The sequence below is a fragment of the Hyalella azteca genome, unplaced genomic scaffold, assembly GCF_000764305.2.
Source record: "Hyalella azteca isolate HAZT.00-mixed unplaced genomic scaffold, Hazt_2.0.2 contig9208, whole genome shotgun sequence".
Classification (NCBI taxonomy): Eukaryota; Metazoa; Arthropoda; class Malacostraca; order Amphipoda; family Hyalellidae; genus Hyalella; species Hyalella azteca.
The window spans coordinates 17,509-37,052 of record NW_025939285.1 but is presented as its reverse complement, the minus strand read 5'-3'; the positions used below and the strand labels follow the sequence as shown (position 1 = coordinate 37,052).

At 36.7% G+C, this 19,544-nt stretch overlaps 1 protein-coding gene across 1 annotated transcript in view; it reads left to right on the top strand.

Moving 5' to 3' along the window:
* The window catches only part of LOC108677304, a 28,639-nt gene that overhangs the window by 3,515 nt on the left and 5,580 nt on the right, over nucleotides 1-19,544 (top strand). The window contains exons 2-18 of the mRNA XM_047881946.1: nucleotides 6,347-6,466; nucleotides 7,796-7,942; nucleotides 8,821-8,989; nucleotides 9,591-9,710; nucleotides 10,129-10,374; nucleotides 11,053-11,124; nucleotides 11,320-11,343; nucleotides 11,731-11,870; nucleotides 12,509-12,731; nucleotides 13,261-13,338; nucleotides 13,647-13,754; nucleotides 15,682-15,811; nucleotides 16,609-16,816; nucleotides 17,043-17,082; nucleotides 17,625-17,713; nucleotides 18,303-18,567; nucleotides 19,315-19,467. Of these exons, the coding sequence (XP_047737902.1) occupies nucleotides 6,347-6,466; nucleotides 7,796-7,942; nucleotides 8,821-8,989; nucleotides 9,591-9,710; nucleotides 10,129-10,374; nucleotides 11,053-11,124; nucleotides 11,320-11,343; nucleotides 11,731-11,870; nucleotides 12,509-12,731; nucleotides 13,261-13,338; nucleotides 13,647-13,754; nucleotides 15,682-15,811; nucleotides 16,609-16,816; nucleotides 17,043-17,082; nucleotides 17,625-17,713; nucleotides 18,303-18,567; nucleotides 19,315-19,467 (2,332 nt within the window). The remainder of the gene's footprint in view (nucleotides 1-6,346; nucleotides 6,467-7,795; nucleotides 7,943-8,820; nucleotides 8,990-9,590; nucleotides 9,711-10,128; nucleotides 10,375-11,052; nucleotides 11,125-11,319; nucleotides 11,344-11,730; nucleotides 11,871-12,508; nucleotides 12,732-13,260; nucleotides 13,339-13,646; nucleotides 13,755-15,681; nucleotides 15,812-16,608; nucleotides 16,817-17,042; nucleotides 17,083-17,624; nucleotides 17,714-18,302; nucleotides 18,568-19,314; nucleotides 19,468-19,544) is intronic.

Below are 19,544 nucleotides of genomic sequence, written 5' to 3'. Positions count from 1 at the left end.
ACTTTTGTAAGCGTTCAGTGTTTAATTCTGTACTCACACCTTAATTCGATGATGAAGTTGACTGTGCCGAGATGTGTTGACACAAAATTATAATGATAATTTTGAATAAATTTCCATATGAGAGCTTACTCATGATATTCTGGTAATTTATCACAATGATGTTGATCAAAACAATAATTTTTACTTGTGAAATTTTGCGAGAAAATGCGGAAAAAATAGTTATATTTGTTATGTGCTTATTTACCTGTGAAATTTTGCGAGAAAAATAGTTATATTTGTTATATGTGCTCATCAACAGAGCTATTAATAACGCTTTGAGTCGCTCAATGTGCAGCAGCGACGCCCACAGCGACGACCGCAGCTGTCAAATGGAGTGCCACAATGAAGTTGATAAAAAAAATTATTTTTACTTGTGAAATTTTGCGAGAAAATGCGAAAAAATAGGTATATTTGTTATGTGCTCATCAACGGAGCTATTAATAACGCTTTGAGTCGCTCAATGTGCAGCACTGACGCCCACAGCGACGACCGCAGCTGTCAAATGGAGCGCTTTGCTCTCGCGTTATCGCCGAGTCGAGACGACTACGATGGCTAGAAATAAACATACGTGTTCTGCACGATGCCGGCCGGAAGAGTTCACTGAGAAACGCCGAGCTTTGATACCACACTGATTTCTTATTTACTGTCACTATAATTTTTTTGGTGTCTCAAGAATTTAGTTGTTTTAGCTGAACGGTGGCACGTTCTTTTCACACTCAGCTGAGTCTTTCAAAAATGTTAAAAACGTCCTTGCACATTCAGTGCCTAAATTGAAAAATTTTGAAATTGCATGTTTAATATCCGAATTAAGATGATATAAATATTCCAACTCATTGGCTACATACACACAGCTACTCTTCCATAACAACACTTGCGCGTTAATTGAGAGTTGCCTGTTGATTATATTTTTAGATATGAAAACAGAACAGTGAGCTTATAGTTGTGCCTCAATGCGACCCACGGACGGCATGGTCAGGCGCACGTACGTCAGCGTACGCTTTGCCGCACTTACGCACGTGCGTACGCTGGTGTATACGCACGTCAGCGCACGCCAGCAGCGCGGCGCTCGTCTCGATGGCGCTGCGTCATGCGTCTAAGTACGGCGCACGCTAGCTGCATTCAGTGAAATTAGTGATGCTTTGTCCAAATATCGATGCATTTTTTGTTTTTGTTCATGTGTGGGCCCTCTTTGTACAGAAAATGTGTCAGTATTTGAAGAGTATGAACAATCCATTTTTCAGAGCGTGTGTTCCGTAGAGCATTTTCATTGCGCAGCGCACACTTTTTAAACTTTATTTTTAATAATCTTCACCACGAATTTCATTTACACTTGTTTTTACTGTTCAGGCCCAAAATTTAGTATACTGTAAATGAATTCTTATAGTGTGTTTTCCTACGTTTGGAAAGTGCCTGCCATTTAATTTTGAATTCCGAGCGCACAAGCCGAGTCAACATCGTTAAAGGCGTTTAAGCCGGCCGCTCGTGTTCACCAACAGAACTCTAACGTCTATCTCAGGCCCGGCTCCGTTCCGACTCGATTGTTCTGTTTTAGACGAGCTCTGTGAACGATACCGTAGAATTGTTATGCCTCCCTCATTGCCCGAGGAAGAGTTTTTCTTTGCGATGACTTTGTGTTTCGGCGGCTTTATGGAGGAGTTTTGAAAAATTCTATAGCTCGTTTTTTCCCGGGTTTCCAAATGCTCGTGAAATTCCAGCGATCATTCGTTTTTAATCTTAAGGGAATATTTTAACTTTCAATGTATTGCTAAAATTCTGTTTGGTTTTGATAAATCCACTGGGTAATTGAATCAGAGCAATTGGACCTATTGTTATCTTGTTCGTAATGAATGACGTAATGAATCCTAATATTATAGATTCTTTTTGTGCCGGTAATCTGTTAGTAGTCCTAAATGATTCATGTCTTACCAACATTGTCTAACCATTGCTATTGAAATTCCTTAGATCTCCTCCATGCCTTCACTCTTCTTCACTTAAACGATATGAGCGTCGTTTTTTTCTAAGTTCGTCACATTTTCCATAAAATTCGGGCTCGAGTACTCGGTCGACTTAACAGCTTTAAGTGCATCGTAAACCCTAATCGATGAATGTCTAGCACCGCTGCTTTAAACTGCTGTTTTCCAAGAACTTTAGCTAACTAGAATCGTTGTCTTGACCATCACAAGCACGGAAGCATAAAACTTCGTGATGAATTATTCAACTTCAGGCTCCTCATCGTCCGGCTTTCAGTTAGTGGATGTGTTCTCGATTCAATACTTCCGTCGTAGAGAATTATTTTTTCTCAAGACTAGCGAATCTCAATTCTTCTCTAAACTTTAGTATTGCACTGACCCATTTTCTAAAAGTCTTGGAATAAATTTTACTTTCATTCGGTTACCTTTAAAGTAATAAAACGATCAGAGAGGCGGCGTCAATTGCGGTTAATACAACCTTGTTAGAAGAAAAATATTATGAAATAATTATTGTTATATTATATTATTATATTATATTATTATTATAATATATTATATTGTTATTATATATTATAGTATTATTGTTGAATTTTGAATAACAGTATTTGCGTTATAGATGCCAAAATATTTACAAAGTCATGAAAAATTTTAAAGAGAAAAATAATTGAAATTGCGAGTGTAGCGAGGAAATTCAGCAAAGCAATTGCTCTATTTTAAGCTAGCTCATTATGCTAGTATTGAAATTATTGATTAATTTATTTTTGCCAAATCGCCCCACCTTCCCATCGATAATGTGTGCTGGAAGCGAAAGTCGTTTTTGTGCGATCTTTTTATGCAGAAATAACCATGATTTTTGAAGCTGTTAAAGGGGTAATTCCAAATGACACAGACCTGAACATAGTAGATCAGACCTGAACGAAATATGATCGAATCTCTTTTGCTCTGCCCTTCCAGTACTAAAAATGTTCGCCATGAGTTTTTTACGGCTATTTATTTAGTTAATGGAAGTATGTATTACTTAGCGAATTTTATCATCAATGCAATCTTTGAGAGCTTACTCTATATCAAATATCTAGCATACTCTATTAAATCGAACGTTATTTGGAGCGTCATCTGTTTACATTTATTTTGAAATAAGTAGGCAGGAAATTGACAATTTCAAGTCCGGCTATTCATATAAATGCTTTATTCACACGCCTTCAGCGAAATTTTCAGCGAAGCAAATTTAATGAAATGCGGCAAGTGTTACGAGTTTCGCTGCGTCGCCGGCATCAGCATTCACTTCAATCTTCACCACCACCACCACAGACACCACCACCACCACCACAGCCGCATTTTGTCAGTTTTCCAATGATGAGCTTCCTGAGAAAAGCACAGAAAATGGTCTGTGCTGGGCCTTTTTAGTCGCTCGCTGAAGGTAGCGTGCGGTATCTCGTCGCGTAAGGCTGCTGTGTCTCTTCAAAGCGCCTTGCTTCTTTCTGAGTCGTGAAGCACGTTATTGTCACTCTGGCTGTCCATTTCCTATTGTTGTATGCATTGTCTACATCTTTTTCTGGATGAACGTTTGTGCGTTTTAGTAGTGGATCCATGTTTGTAATTGTCGATATTTGTTGTGTTGTAGAAAACACATACGAACGAGTTCACACTGAATATCTCTTTTTTCACGCAAACCACCAAATTTTATCTGTCGCATGTTCCCCTACTTCTGGACCAATAATACCCTAAATCAAATCACATAATCGTATATTTAATGAACTACTAAACTACTGTTCCGTGTACATCTAAAGAGATAATTAATTCGAGTAAACAGTGATTAGGTTGTTTCTGTACGCTTAGAACAGCTTTATTGTATAAATTACAGCATCATTCAGAAATGCGTTGGTAAATCGAATTAAAAAGTTATAGTATAGTAGTATAGTATAGTATCTTCGGCATTAAATAAATAGGCCTGGATAGGCCTGTCACCGATTCTTGTACTTTTCTTGACTAGACTGGCCTTACGGACGGGTTATGAATAATCACAGCTCATCACATGAATGCCTTTAATTCGACGCTCACTCCCGTCACTTAGCTGGAACTAACATTATGTGTATACCATGCGTCGTGTAATTTCGAACCCTCATTGAAATCATCCTAAAGTTTAAGCTGCTTTTGCTAATATTTGATTTAAAGAAAATATTTATTTTCTAATAATAAATAGTTAAAAATAAATATAAATAAACATAGGTAATAGTTTCCATATGAAGTGAAAATCTTGAAGACTTGCATGTTCATGTTTTTCTGAACTCATATGTATATTTGATGTGTAATTATGTATTTGTTATTATAATCCAATAAAACGATATTCGTTATGAAACCAACTATATAAAAAATATAATCGTTGTTTGTAATTGCACTATATTCTCTAGTGTACTACTGTTAACTTATCATAGCATTTAATATCAAAATGCGGCATTTATTACCAATGAATACGATGGTTACGGCGCCCAATAAGGCAAACAGCAATACTTTTCGGCGAACAGAATACATTTTGGTAAACGAACTTTTGCTTTCAGTCGAAAAATAGATATAGTTTAGTGGATGTGTTCTCGATTCAATACTTCCGTCGTAGAGAATTATTTTTTCTCAAGACTAGCGAATCTCAATTCTTCTCTAAACTTTAGTATTGCACTGACCCATTTTCTAAAAGTCTTGGAATAAATTTTACTTTCATTCGGTTACCTTTAAAGTAATAAAACGATCAGAGAGGCGGCGTCAATTGCGGTTAATACAACCTTGTTAGAAGAAAAATATTATGAAATAATTATTGTTATATTATATTATTATATTATATTATTATTATAATATATTATATTGTTATTATATATTATAGTATTATTGTTGAATTTTGAATAACAGTATTTGCGTTATAGATGCCAAAATATTTACAAAGTCATGAAAAATTTTAAAGAGAAAAATAATTGAAATTGCGAGTGTAGCGAGGAAATTCAGCAAAGCAATTGCTCTATTTTAAGCTAGCTCATTATGCTAGTATTGAAATTATTGATTAATTTATTTTTGCCAAATCGCCCCACCTTCCCATCGATAATGTGTGCTGGAAGCGAAAGTCGTTTTTGTGCGATCTTTTTATGCAGAAATAACCATGATTTTTGAAGCTGTTAAAGGGGTAATTCCAAATGACACAGACCTGAACATAGTAGATCAGACCTGAACGAAATATGATCGAATCTCTTTTGCTCTGCCCTTCCAGTACTAAAAATGTTCGCCATGAGTTTTTTACGGCTATTTATTTAGTTAATGGAAGTATGTATTACTTAGCGAATTTTATCATCAATGCAATCTTTGAGAGCTTACTCTATATCAAATATCTAGCATACTCTATTAAATCGAACGTTATTTGGAGCGTCATCTGTTTACATTTATTTTGAAATAAGTAGGCAGGAAATTGACAATTTCAAGTCCGGCTATTCATATAAATGCTTTATTCACACGCCTTCAGCGAAATTTTCAGCGAAGCAAATTTAATGAAATGCGGCAAGTGTTACGAGTTTCGCTGCGTCGCCGGCATCAGCATTCACTTCAATCTTCACCACCACCACCACAGACACCACCACCACCACCACAGCCGCATTTTGTCAGTTTTCCAATGATGAGCTTCCTGAGAAAAGCACAGAAAATGGTCTGTGCTGGGCCTTTTTAGTCGCTCGCTGAAGGTAGCGTGCGGTATCTCGTCGCGTAAGGCTGCTGTGTCTCTTCAAAGCGCCTTGCTTCTTTCTGAGTCGTGAAGCACGTTATTGTCACTCTGGCTGTCCATTTCCTATTGTTGTATGCATTGTCTACATCTTTTTCTGGATGAACGTTTGTGCGTTTTAGTAGTGGATCCATGTTTGTAATTGTCGATATTTGTTGTGTTGTAGAAAAGAAGCGATGGGAGAGAGAAATATTGGTTGAGTTACCAGGGTCACTAGACCAAAGGGACGTTCTTTTGAACGTTTTAGAAATTGAATTTTCCTCTCATTTATCACATATTCATATTTTTAGAAACAGTATTTATTGTTAAATTTTGAAGGTAAACTTTGTGTTCGTGAATTACGTCATGAACAGAGTGTGCAAAGTTATTCACCTTTCTAACTCTAACGATTCTCTGAAAAAGACATTGCTCGACAATTTCGTCAGTCATGCTTTCACATTTAGGTACATTCAAAAAATTTATTGCGCCAAAATTTTATAGGTACTTCCATCTATCATATTATTTATTATACCTGTTCAATAATATCAAATTAATAATTCCGTACATAAAATTACTTGAATCGATTGTATAACTATTTTCTCTACAGCCATGCAGCGGGCACCTCGTCATGGCTGCCGCCCCTGGAGAACTGGAGGTGTGGCGGCGCCGTGTTACCTTATGGCTGGGAGGAGGCCACCGACAAGCACGGCAAGACTTACTTCATCAAGTGAGTGCTGCTACTCTTTCTTGCATACACATTTGATGTGATGCTTTGGTTTCAAACATCAAGAGTGACGTTTTGGTTTCACACTTAATTACACCCACGAAAAAATTCATCAAGTGGTCACAGGAGTATAATGGAAATCCTGTATAGATATACAATTTCGCTGACCATCATACTGTTACACATACGAACGAGTTCACACTGAATATCTCTTTTTTCACGCAAACCACCAAATTTTATCTGTCGCATGTTCCCCTACTTCTGGACCAATAATATCCTAAATTAAATCACATAATCGTATATTTAATGAACTACTAAACTACTGTTCCGTGTACATCTAAAGAGATAATTAATTCGAGTAAACAGTGATTAGGTTGTGTCTGTTCGCTCAGAACAGCTTTACTGTTGATACAGTTTTACACAATACATTACAAGGCGAACAGCAATACATTTCGGTGAACGAACTTTTGCTTTCAGTCGAAAAATAGATATAGAAATATGCCAGTTCATTTCTTTTCAACAGTGACTTGATCATATACGCTGAGCTGGTTGATGTATTTAGACTTCGTTGAAGTCTGAATACTTTAACTTATTTAATCTTAGCGCTCATACGCATCAACATTCCACATAGTTTCTTTAAAAATTTGGCCTATGTCATGGGATTAAAGAGGCTTGAATTTTATTCATTCAAATAGTAAGCTCTGACCATTTTATTTCATTTCCTTGATCAGAGAATTTTAAATCTTCGATTTGGTTTTGTAGCTTTAGACACAAATATCTTAATGAATTTTGCTGTAAATATCTCTTTAATTTCCAGTCATTTAAACATTTTTTTTCTAAATACCTCTATAATTTCCAGTCATTTAAACATTTTTTGCTCTAAATATCTATATAATTTCCAGTCATTTAATCATTTTTTGCTCTAACTATCTATATAATTTCCAGTCATTTAAACATTTTTTGCTCTAAATATCTCTTTAATTTCCAGTCATTTAAACATTTTTTGCTCCAAATATCTGCATAATTTCCAGTCATTTAAACATTTTTTGCTCTAAATATCTCTTTATAATTTCCAGTCATTTAAACATTTTTTGCTCTAAATATCTGTATAATTTCCAGTCATTTCAACATTTTTTGCTCTAAATATCTGTATAATTTCGTCATTTAAACATTTTTGCTCGAAATATCTCTTTAATTTTCAGTCATTTAAACATTTTTTTGCTCTAAATATCTCTTTAATTTCCAGTCATTTAAACATTTTTTGCTCTAAATATCTATATAATTTCCAGTCATTTAAACATTTTTTGCTCTAATTATCTCTTTAATTTCCAGCCATTTAAACAAGACTACAACGTACTCCGACCCTCGCAAGGATGACCCGCTGGAGGAACCTCCTAAGCCCCGCACCGTAACCCTGTCGCGTCACCAGGACATGGGCTTCGGGTTCGTCGCCGGGTCTGAGAAACCAGTCATCGTCAGGTTAGCGCCTATTAAAATAATCATTATAAATTTGTCATTCAGTGATTATTGATTATGTGATTATTATTATATTCGCCATATTAACATTTTAGTTATTCCAAACTATAAGGAAATTTTTTAATGTTATTAATTTTTTATTCTGAAGTAAGTGGCAAGAAGTTTGCCGACACTTTTTTAACTTCCAAATAAATTAATACCCCAGTTAATAGTTATAATTTTAAATTTATTGCACTTCCGTTTGCTTGGATATCGCCTTTGTCTTGAAAATCTGATCATTCCCTTGCCTGTGCTGTTAGCACAACCCCATCGATCGATGCATTGTGTGAGGCGGCAAGGGCCTGGGATCTCTCGCTAACAGTTCAATATCGGAAATCTGTGGAGAAAACGGCAGATATCGGCGGCACTGCTTATCAGACAGAGGATAGCTTGGACTCCATTATTGGTTACAATCAGAGCTTCGGCTTGCTATCCTACAGAGCTCATGCCATCTGTTATCGTAGCCTCCAATCTTTGCACTCCCATTGCCTGATTTGCAAGAATTGTTCGCCATTTGCGTTGTGGCTGCCTTGTATAACACTAAGTGAAGTCTTTTCGATCTGATGCGGACAGTGCTGTCTTAGCAAGCCAGTATTCAAATTCCGCAATCAGATCCACATCTAATTTACATGAAAGTTTCCCACGCTTTTTCGAAAAGTGCACACTCTTCATCAGCACTATTAAAAAATTTAATCTTTCCGCTTGCAGATAAGTCTGTGACCCCGTATTCATATCATGATCGAATTTTGATATGATGACCAATTTGCAAGAGATTCTCGTTTGCTTTAGAAAGCAAGTTTTTTGGACGGTAGACTTCTCGTAATTCACTTGTTGGCTTACAGGTTCGTGACTGAGGGCGGGCCAAGCGAAGATCTGCTGCTGCCCGGCGATCAAATCTTGGAGATCAACGGCGAGGACGTGAAGAAGGCGCCACGGGACCACGTCATCCAGCTCGTCAGGTCCTGCAAGGAAACCGTAACTCTCACCGTCACACAGCCGCCTCTAGATAACGTGAGTCTAACGCCGCCTCTCGATAACGTGAGTCTAACGCCGCCTCTCGATAACGTGAGTCTAACGCCGCCTCTCGATAACGTGAGTCTAACGCCGCCTCTCGATAACGTGAGTCTAACGCCGCCTCTCGATAACGTGAGTCTAACGCCGCCTCTAGATAACGTGAGTCTAACGCCGCCTCTCGATAACGTGAATCTAACGCCGCCTCTAGATAACGTAAGTCTAACGCCGCCTCTCGATAACGTGAGTCTATCATAAGGGAATGAAAGAATTGCTTCCATTAATCTCGTTAGGTTCCTGCACAAAAATGCGGAGCAACTGCCCCTCTTCGCTCGTATTCAATTTCAACCGAAGGATGAAGGTCCCATCACATTCTCCCCTCACTAATAAATGGGCTCTCTTTTTCTGTATAAATAATAAAGTAAGCTATAAATAAGTGAGCAATGCTATCAGACGTTCAGTGCGTGCCGAATTAGGTTTCTCCTTGAATTAAATTAGGTGTCTCTTTGAATTATTTTTTACAAATTATTCATAATGTTATGCAGATAGCTTTTTTCCACCGCTTGTATTCTAATTACAATTTTTTGGACTTGAATGGTAGTCGGCTCGGAAGTCTGCCCTGCTGAGTGCGGCGAAGAAGCAGCGGCTCAAGAGCAACCCTTCACGGGTGCGCTTTGCTGAGAGCGTCCATATCAACGGCACGGTCGGCACCGCTGAAGTTGTAAGTTGAAAATAAGCGAACAAAAGAATTTTTCATATAATTAATATATTTTCACATAATACATTGTTATCATATAATTACCGGTAATACAATTTGAGGTGACTTTACACTGATCGTCATCATAATGAATACTGCTTGCCTGACGTAATTATACATGATAACAAAGTTTTTTATTTATTTCGCACTTAATGCAGTCGTTAATCTTGTTGTCGTATTTGATCTTGTTTCGATCTGAAAATGTTATCAGAAATATTGACTAGCCGTACAAAAATGGTCATACTGTAGCAAAAAAATGATAGCACTAAGTTTTCTAGCATCTTCGAATTTTCATCATGGTCCTAATAAATATTTTCAGCATTATCCCTGAAAAAATTGCGATTTTTTTATACCACTGTTAACATAAAATTATGATTTGCAGCCGAACCTGAGCTCTTCCGAGTCCACGACGCCGTTCATGCCCAACGTCCTCAAAGTCTTCCTGGAAAATGGCCAAACGAAATCATTCAAGTACGACTCAAGCACCACCGTGGGTGACGTGCTCGACAGCTTACATCAGAAGCTGGGCATCAAGTGCCCTGGGTATTTCTCTCTCGTCGTCGAGCATGTCAAGAGTCTGCGCAGGAACAAGCTCACTATTCTCGACCCTGCCGAGACTTTGACAAGGGTGGGTTAGGATTTACATTGAAAAATGTACACGTATTGTATCTAAAGTACTAGTCGAGAAAAGTACAAGAATCGCGACAGGCCTATTCTTCAATGCCAAAGATACTGTACTATATTATACTATACAATACCATACTATACCGGTACTATACCATACTATACTATACTATAATATACTATACTATACTATACTATACTATAATATACTATACTATACTATACTATACTATACTATACTAAATAATAAGTTTATCCATAATTCCGATTTTAGCGACCAATATAGTAATATTAATATTTTTACTGTGGGAATTTTAGAACTATTTGGTGAAACTAGAAATTTTCTCGGTAATTTCACTACGAATTTCATCGGTTGCATTCAATTTTAGCTTTCGGTGTCTGGAAAAATTAATTTAAGTCTCTCAGTTCGTTGTACTATCAATTTCTCTTGCTCTTTCAGTATAACGAAAAATATCCTTGTTCTTTTTTGCTTTAGAAAATAAGTGAATCTTCAAATAACTAACTATATAAGTAAATAACTTTAATAACTAAATAAATAATTAAATAAATAACTAACTGAATAATTTTTTTGAAAATTGACAAAATTGTTGTTTCGTCACTTTGTAATTCCGTTCTGAAACAATATTTAATTTTATCTANCCGTGGTTCTGTCTACCATCAGGTCCGTGGTTCTGTCTACCATCAGGTCCGTGGTTCTGTCTACCATCAGGTCCGTGGTTCTGTCTACCATCAGGTCTGTGGTTCTGTCTACCATCAGGTCCCATACTTTCAAAGAAAGTTAAGAGATCGTAAGTTCATCGGCCAATCATTGACGGCCTTTCAAGCCAAATCCACCAATCATAGACAAGAAAATAGCACGTAAGTACTTACGTTTACTTAGCGAATTTTGAAAGTATGGCCCCTGGTCCGTGGTTCTGTCTACCATCAGGTCCGTGGTTCTGTCTACCATCAGGTCTGTGGTTCTGTCTACCATCAGGTCCGCGGTTCTGTCTACCATCAGGTCCGTGGTTCTGTCTACCATCAGGTCCGTGGTTCTGTCTACCATCAGGTCAGTGGTTCTGTCTACCATCAGGTCTGTGGTTCTGTCTACCATCAGGTCCGTGGTTCTGTCTACCATCAGGTCTGTGGTTCTGTCTACCATCAGGTCCGTTGTTCTGTCTACCATACTTTAACAGCGCAGCAACCATTATTCACTTGTTCAGCTGCATGAGATGATTAAAAAATATTTTTATTTAAGAAATAATAAAATATTTTATTTTATCGTGCAGTGCTGCAACAACGTGGTGATTAAAAAAATATTTTTATTTAAAAGATAATTAAAAAATATTATATCGTGCAGTGCTGCAACGACGTGGTACAGGAGCGCTTCTCCCCGGAGCTGAAGAGCGACGTGGCTCTTCGTTTAGCGGCGCTGCACATCCAGCAACACTCCATCACCAACGGCGTCGCCAGCAGCAAGATTAGCGTCAAGACCGTCGAGTGAGTGACTTCTTCAAACTATATTACATCTCACTCGTAATTAACATTAACAATCAGTATAATCATTTAGCTTCGTAAATCAAGATTTAAGTGCTGACCAAATTTAAGATTCATTTCCACAAGATGTGTTAAGTTGACTCTTCAAACTAAATTAAATCTCACTCGTCTCGTAATTAACATTAACAATCAGTATAATCATTTAGCTACGTTTAAATTTAAATGCTGATCAAATTTAACATGCATTTCCGCAAGATGCTTTAAGTTTATGTTGACTCAGATTTCTTTTGAGTTTTCAACTTGTTGTTCCGTTTCAAACATAACAAGTTCTCTAGCTTTTTCGATTGAATTCGTTTGCTCGTTGGATTAATTTTCTATGACAGCACATTTATCCGTTGTTTGTTTTTTTCTTGTATGAATAATTTTCCGTTACCCCATCAGTCATCAACCGAAATTAGTTATAATGTGTTTTATTTTTCCATTTAGTTTTCGTTCTTTCGATTATATTTTTGTTCAAGAAAATTCAGCTTTGAACCTGTCCACTGGTTGCTTAGCCAAGCCTTTTAATCTCTGAATAAACTTTTTGTTCAAGAAAATTCAGCTTTGCCTTTTAATCTCTGAATAAATTCATTTACTTCCAGACGAGAGTTTGGCCTGGAAAGATTTCTACCGCCCAGTTTACTGGACGGCATGAGAAGGAAGGAGCTACGGAAGCTGCTGTCGCATCTCCTGAAGGTGCAGGCGGGTGCCGCGGCCTCTGCGGGTCAGAAGAATGTGCCGGCACTGCAGCCCAAGCTGCACTATCTTAAAATAATCGGCGAACTTCCATCTTATGGAGCAAAATGCTTCAGCGGATGCGTCATGGTTAGTGTGACCACCAATTAGAGGTAATTTAATTAGAGGTAATTTAATTAGAGGTAATTTTTAAGCTGCACTATCTTAAAATAATCGGCGAGCTTCCATCTTATGGAGCAAAATGCTTCAGCGGATGCGTCATGGTTAGTGTGACCACCAATTAGAGGTAATTTAAATGATACCGATAAATAAATGACAATTTAAATAAGTCACTTTACATACTAATTTGTAGGCATTTGGAATTTACCGATAATTTGAATCGGGATCGGCAGAACTGCAGGAAACGCAAAATCTACCCGCAATGTACAGTATCGATTCGGTGCCGATTTCAAATTAAAATTGTGCATAATACCTAATTAATGTACTTCTTCTCAGTCGTTCGTAAAATGAAGAATGATTGTAAACCTATATTCAAATTGAGTTTTTGTTTAACAAATTTGCTGCTCGCCAAACAAACCCATGTTGCATTAATACTTGTTTCTTTTTTTCTGATTTGATGAAAAATTGTCTTAATTTATTTTTTCCTCGTGTCGCCCAGGAGGCCAATCAAGAGAGCGTAATCCTGATAAGCCCTCGCTTTGGCATCAGTCAGATCACAGGCATCAGAAATGCTATGGTGAGGATCTAGCGATTGTTCAGTAAAATATTGCCTCTCAACAGGCAGAGCCATCGTATTGAATTAACCGATTGTTAATTTCTTCTCTCATCTCTCCAACTTATTGCATCTCAACATTGATTATCAAGTCATTTACTGTATATCAGACGGTTTTCTTGGATCATGCGATCGGATACGAATAAACTATTCCGAAAATGTTGTCAGAATAAAATAAATCGTAGCAAGCTAAGCGGATACAACTTAACTATTCCAGAAATATTGTCAGATTAAAATAAATCGTAGCGAGGTAATAATGATGTATTTATCAGCCTGAAGCGCTGTGCGACATCGACCAGATCACCGGCCTGGTCGTGTCCAGAGAAGAGGACAACATAAGCCTTAAGGTCGACATCGCTCTTAAGGATCCTGACAAAGAGGTATGTACTTCACACATCCTGCCTCGTTCTATTGGATATATGAACCGTTTTTTCAAGTTATAGAACCATTTACAGTTACTGTAACTTTAATCAATCCACGAATTGGGAAGGTACATCCAATGAAATCAAATTTATGCGGTGCAGTTAAAACTAACGAAAAATTTTCAATTCGTTGCACTGAGCAAAGCTGAAAAGCATTTCTGATGTAAAAATCAATTTGTATTCCGGCACAATAAAAGTAACTGAATTTTCGGTTAGTGTTTGTTACAACGTATTAAGAAGCTCATCGTTTTGTAGAATTTTATTAACCAATTCGTTCTTATGCTCAGCGTGTTATGAATATTTATAAATTAGTTTGTTCAGAAGCTCAGCGCTTCTTTGAACTTTGTGATGCAATTCGTGCAGAAGTTCGTCGGGACGTTGAGAAAAACTAGTGAGCGCAAAATGACTTGCACTGATGGTTGCCGCCACGTACGACAACTTTATAATGTTCTCTGTTGCATACAAACGTCCTCAGGTTGCTACACTCAATAGTTTACGTATAATTTAAGTTGAAAGTTATGTTCCCGGAGAGTGACATACGACGCGACGGTTAAGGGTTAAGTTATGTATCACATTTATTGCGGCTTTAATAGATCCACAAATTAGAAAGATACATCGAAATAAATATAACTTGTAGAGTGAAGTAAAAACCAGCGGAAATTTTTCAATTTGTTGCACTGAGCAAGGCTGAAAAGCATTTCTGAAGTAAAAATCAATTTGTATTCTCACACAATAAATGTAACTCTGAATTTACGGTTGGTGTTCGTTACAATGTATTAAAAAGCTCATCGTTTTGTTGAATTTTATGAAGTAATTTGTTCAGAAGCTCAGCTTGTTTTGTTGAATTTTATTAAGCAATTCATTCAGAAGCTCAGCGTTTTGTTGAATTTTATGAAGTAATTTATTAGAAGCTCAGCGTTTTGTTGAATTTTATGAAGTAATTCATTCAGAATCTCATCGTTTTGTTGAATTTTATGAAGTAATTCATTCAGAAGCTCAGCGTTTTGTTGAATTTTATGAAGTAATTTGTTCAGAAGCTCAGCTTGTTTTGTTGAATTTTATTAAGTAATTCGTTCAAATGTTTAGCGTGGTATGAATATTTATAAATTAGTTTGTTCAGAAGCTCAGCGCTTCTTTGAACTTTGTGATGCAATTCGTGCAGAAGTTCGTCGGGACGTTGAGAAAATAAAATGTTTCTTGCGGAAGCTCAGCGAGAGCTGAAAATAATAAATTAATTTACTCTGAACCTCAAAGTTAGCTTAAACTAATAAAGTAATTCACTCAGTAGCTAAGCAGAACTCTGAAAATAAAAGAGTATTTTGCTCAGCAGTTAAGCGTGACGCTATAATAAAAAAGGGTATTTTGCTCAGAAGCGGAGCGTGACGCTATAATAAAAAAGGGTATTTTGCTCAGAAGCTGATCGTGACGCTCTAAATAAAAGGGTATTTTGCTCAGAAGCTGAGCGTGACGCTCTAAATAAAAGGGTATTTTGCTCAGAAGCTGAGCGCTGTCTCTTATACACATCTAGATGTGTATAAGAGACAGGCTCTAAATAAAAGCGTATTTTGCTCAGAAGCTGAGCGTGACGCTTATAATAAAAAAGGGCATTTTGCTCAGAAGCTGAGCGTGACGCTTATAATAAAAAAGGGTATTTTGCTCAGAAGTTGAGCGTGATGCTCTTAATAGAAGCGTATTTTGCTCAGAAGCTAAGCGTGAGGTATTTTGCTCAGAAAAGCAATTGCTCTGATGCTCTGAAATGCGTATTTTGCTCAGAAGGTGAGCGTGACGCTTTTAATAAAATGGTATTTTGCTCAGAAGCTGAGCGTGAGGCATTTTGCTCAGAAAAGCAATTGCTCTGATGCTCTGAAATGCGTATTTTGCTCAGAAGTTGAGCGTGACGCTGGAGGAGCGCGACGCAGAGGAGCTGGTGCTGGTGCTGCGCGGCTACTACGCGCTGCTCGCTGAGAAGGCATTGCCTGTGCAGCATCTCAGGGACCAGTTCTGCCCTGATCAGGGTAAGCCTTGAGTCTTTGTGCCTTTATTCATATGAATAAATTGCATAGTGACAAACCAGAGATTTTCTAGAATCAGTTCATTTTTAATTTCCTCATTTACCCAAGATTTAAACCAATTTCTTTCATTTATTAAATTGTACTCTGTATTAATGCTCCGTTGTATTCTGTATTGATGTTCCGATACTTCCATGCTGTATTTCTCAGCATCGTAGTCAAGCGTTTTGGTGCTTGAAAATCTCAACTTTGAAAATCTCAGCAAAAATCTCAAAATCTCAACTCAATCCATAATTCTAAAATACTTTTTACAGAGAAAAATTACATTTATATTAAATAACAACTAAAGAACAAACGCAAAAAATGATTGAAGTTTTAATAAAATATGTTAAATTAATATTAACAACTCACCACACATATTTTGTATACATCGTCCTTCTTCAAATACACGTAAAAATGTGAAAATTGTTATCATTTTTATTATTTGTAAAATTTCATATGATGAAATTTCATTGACATACTCAGTTTCGAAAATAAATAGCAGATTCGAAAATAAATAGCAGAGCACCCCTTAGAAATTGTAATCACAATGGTATCAGTACTTCTGTAGTAAATATTTATTGAATATAAATAGTTATTATTTCTTGCATTTATACACATCTGGTGTTATTTAGTAAATACTTGTTGAATATAAGTTATTATTTCTTGCATTTATACACATCTGGTGTTATTTAGTAAATACTTGTTGAATAATAGTTATTATTTGTTGCATTTATACACATCTGGTGTTATTTATTGCACAGCTCCGCCGTACCACGCGAAGCATCGCGTGCAGACGTCGGCATGGAGCTACGCTACCACGTCTGACGACGTCTCGTCGGCAGCTGACGACACGCGAGGCGAAGTCCCCGACAGAATTGTGGACCTCAGCGTCGCGCCTCCCTACCAAAAACCTCCGCCGGGGTACAAGGTACAAATTCCAGTAAAACAAATCATATTTTTGTGTTTGTGGTTGATAGTCAGCTGGTTTTTCAAATGTTCATTCAACTATACAATTTTTTTATTTTTTACTTATTTGATCAGCGTCGCGCCTCCCTACCAAAAACCTCCGCCGGGGTATAAGGTACAAATTCCAGTAAAACCAATCATATTTTTGTGTTTGTGGTCGTTTTTCCATCTGGTTTTTAAAATGTTCATTCAACTATACAATTTTTTTATTTTTTACTTATTTGATCAGCGTCGCGCCTCCCTACCAAAAACCTCCGCCGGGGTACAAGGTACGAATTCCAGTAAAACCAATCATATTTTTAGCGCATTTTCTCATTTATGGAAAATTGGCGCTATTGTGCTCATCATGGCCGTCCGTCCGTCCGTCCGTCTGTCTGTCCGTTCATGACTTCACGTTTTCGTCCACGAGAAAATGTGCTCTCTGTCACTCACTGCAGTGAGTACTGAGTTATTTTTGTGTTTGTGGTCGATTTTTCAGCTGGTTTTTCTAATTTTTTAGCTGCAATTTTTGTAATTTTTACGTATTCAATTTTCTGATCAGTTTTTTGTTAGGTTATAAAATATTGAAATAAGAATGTGGCATACACAAATATTCTAATGCACGGCATAATGGCAACTGGTAAATAATATTTGTTTTATATAATAAGTGAAATAATGAATCAAACGCAACTGGTAAATAATATTTGCTGTATGAAACGGAGAGTGATATAATAAATCCAACTAAATATAATCAATATCCAAAGAATTTTATGTTGCTGCACCGTAAAAACTTTATAAGAAATAACTCATTAGAATTTTCTATAATTTTCAGGTTCCAAATGGAGTTATCCCTGGCCTCTGTCTAGACGACAACAGCAGCGCCACCTTCAAGTCAGAACTTGACTCTAACATGAACAAAACGTGAGAACCCGATATAGATGAAAGATATATAGATATAGATGAACCAAACTATATCTATATATAGATATAGTTTATATAGGTATATATAAACTATATATATAGTTATAGTTGATATATATATATCAACTGTATATATATAGTTGATATATACTATATCTATATATAGATATAGTTTATATAGTTATATATAAATTATATATATGTTATAGTTGATATATATATATATCAACTGTATATATATAGTTGATATATACTATATCTATATATAGATATAGTTTATATAGTTATATATAAACTATATATATATATATATGGTTGATATATACTATATCTATACATAGATATAGTATATATCTATATCTATATATAGATATAGATGAACCAAACCTAACAGATAAAATTAACAATGTAAAATATAACCAAACGCAGCAAAAATAATCGTTCTACTTTTTAATTACTCTTAATATAATTTTATGCAAATCATTTCAATTTATCGTACTATTCGAAGTATTGGCACTCCAGCCTAAAACCGCATCACTTGTAGAAATTCAACAAGTGGTGAAATTCAACGTATTGAATTTTACGGCAGGAATTCTGTGTACGACAACACGTCAGATGTAGGAACCATCGTCGGCTCTGGCATTCCTTCTCGGTCCACTGGCATTGCTATGAACAACTCTGGCACTCACAGCAGTGGTACCAACATATCAGGCATCAATGGTACCACACTTACCGCAACTTGTGGATACACGGCCACTGCACGTGGTGGTGCTCTGGATCCTGGTACCAAGAAGGTACTTTTTAGCCGCTGCGATGGTGATACGCTGTTCGAAGCCAGGAACGCTGGTGCCGAGGTACTTATAGATCGTGAGCTCCGACATTGATAAGTTTACAAGGCTGCATTTTTGACCTACGAGAATATCATATTTACATTTATGTTCCCAGGTTTATGCAGTCATGTTTGGTATTTAAATATTAAAGATTTAATTTCCTAATATTCATTTTAAATTAACGAGCGAATAGATGGTTTTATGAACCTTTCATGTTGTTAAATAATTCTGTGCACGAATTTTTTATATCGATGCTTTAAACATATGTTCAATAAATTAATATCTAACAATTTATTACTGAAATTTCTATTAAATTTATTGGAAGGTAGATTTCTGAGTGTTGTAGCGAACGATCGTAACCAAATTTTGTGCTTGTAATATTTTTTGTTGATCGTTATAGGTATCTATTGTTGGATTATATCAAATAATAAAGAGCGGCCGTGTTCATTGCCGTTTACGTATTTTCTGTGTGTCACGTTGATTAACAAAATTTATACTTCTCTTTCCCTGCATATTTGGTGAGCAAAGGAATTTTCAAATTTTGATTCATGTCCGTTAACTTCAGTGCCACTAATTTATTGATTAATTTGTCTCCATGTTGATTGCTTATATTTTTAGCGCATTTTCTCATTTATGAAAAAAATGCACTATTGTGCTCGCCATGTCCGTCCGTCTGTCTGTCCGTCCGTGACTTCATGTTTTCTTCGACGAGAAAATACGCTCTCTGTCACTCACTGCAGTGAGTACTGAGTTATATTTTTTTCTCATCAGATGACAAGACGCGTGGCAGAGTTGCAGCAGCAGGCAAGTGAGGCAGAGGCTGCAGCGAGTGACGGAGAGACCACTGACGCTGAGAGCGTCCGCTCCGACGGAAACCAGTACGGCAGACTCAAGCACTCCGACTCCTTGCTGCTACTCACTCAGGTGAACTTCCGTCATGTTTTGATGACTAACACAAATTTAATGCCTCTTCTTTCTCGAAGTAGTTAGAGTAATGTTTA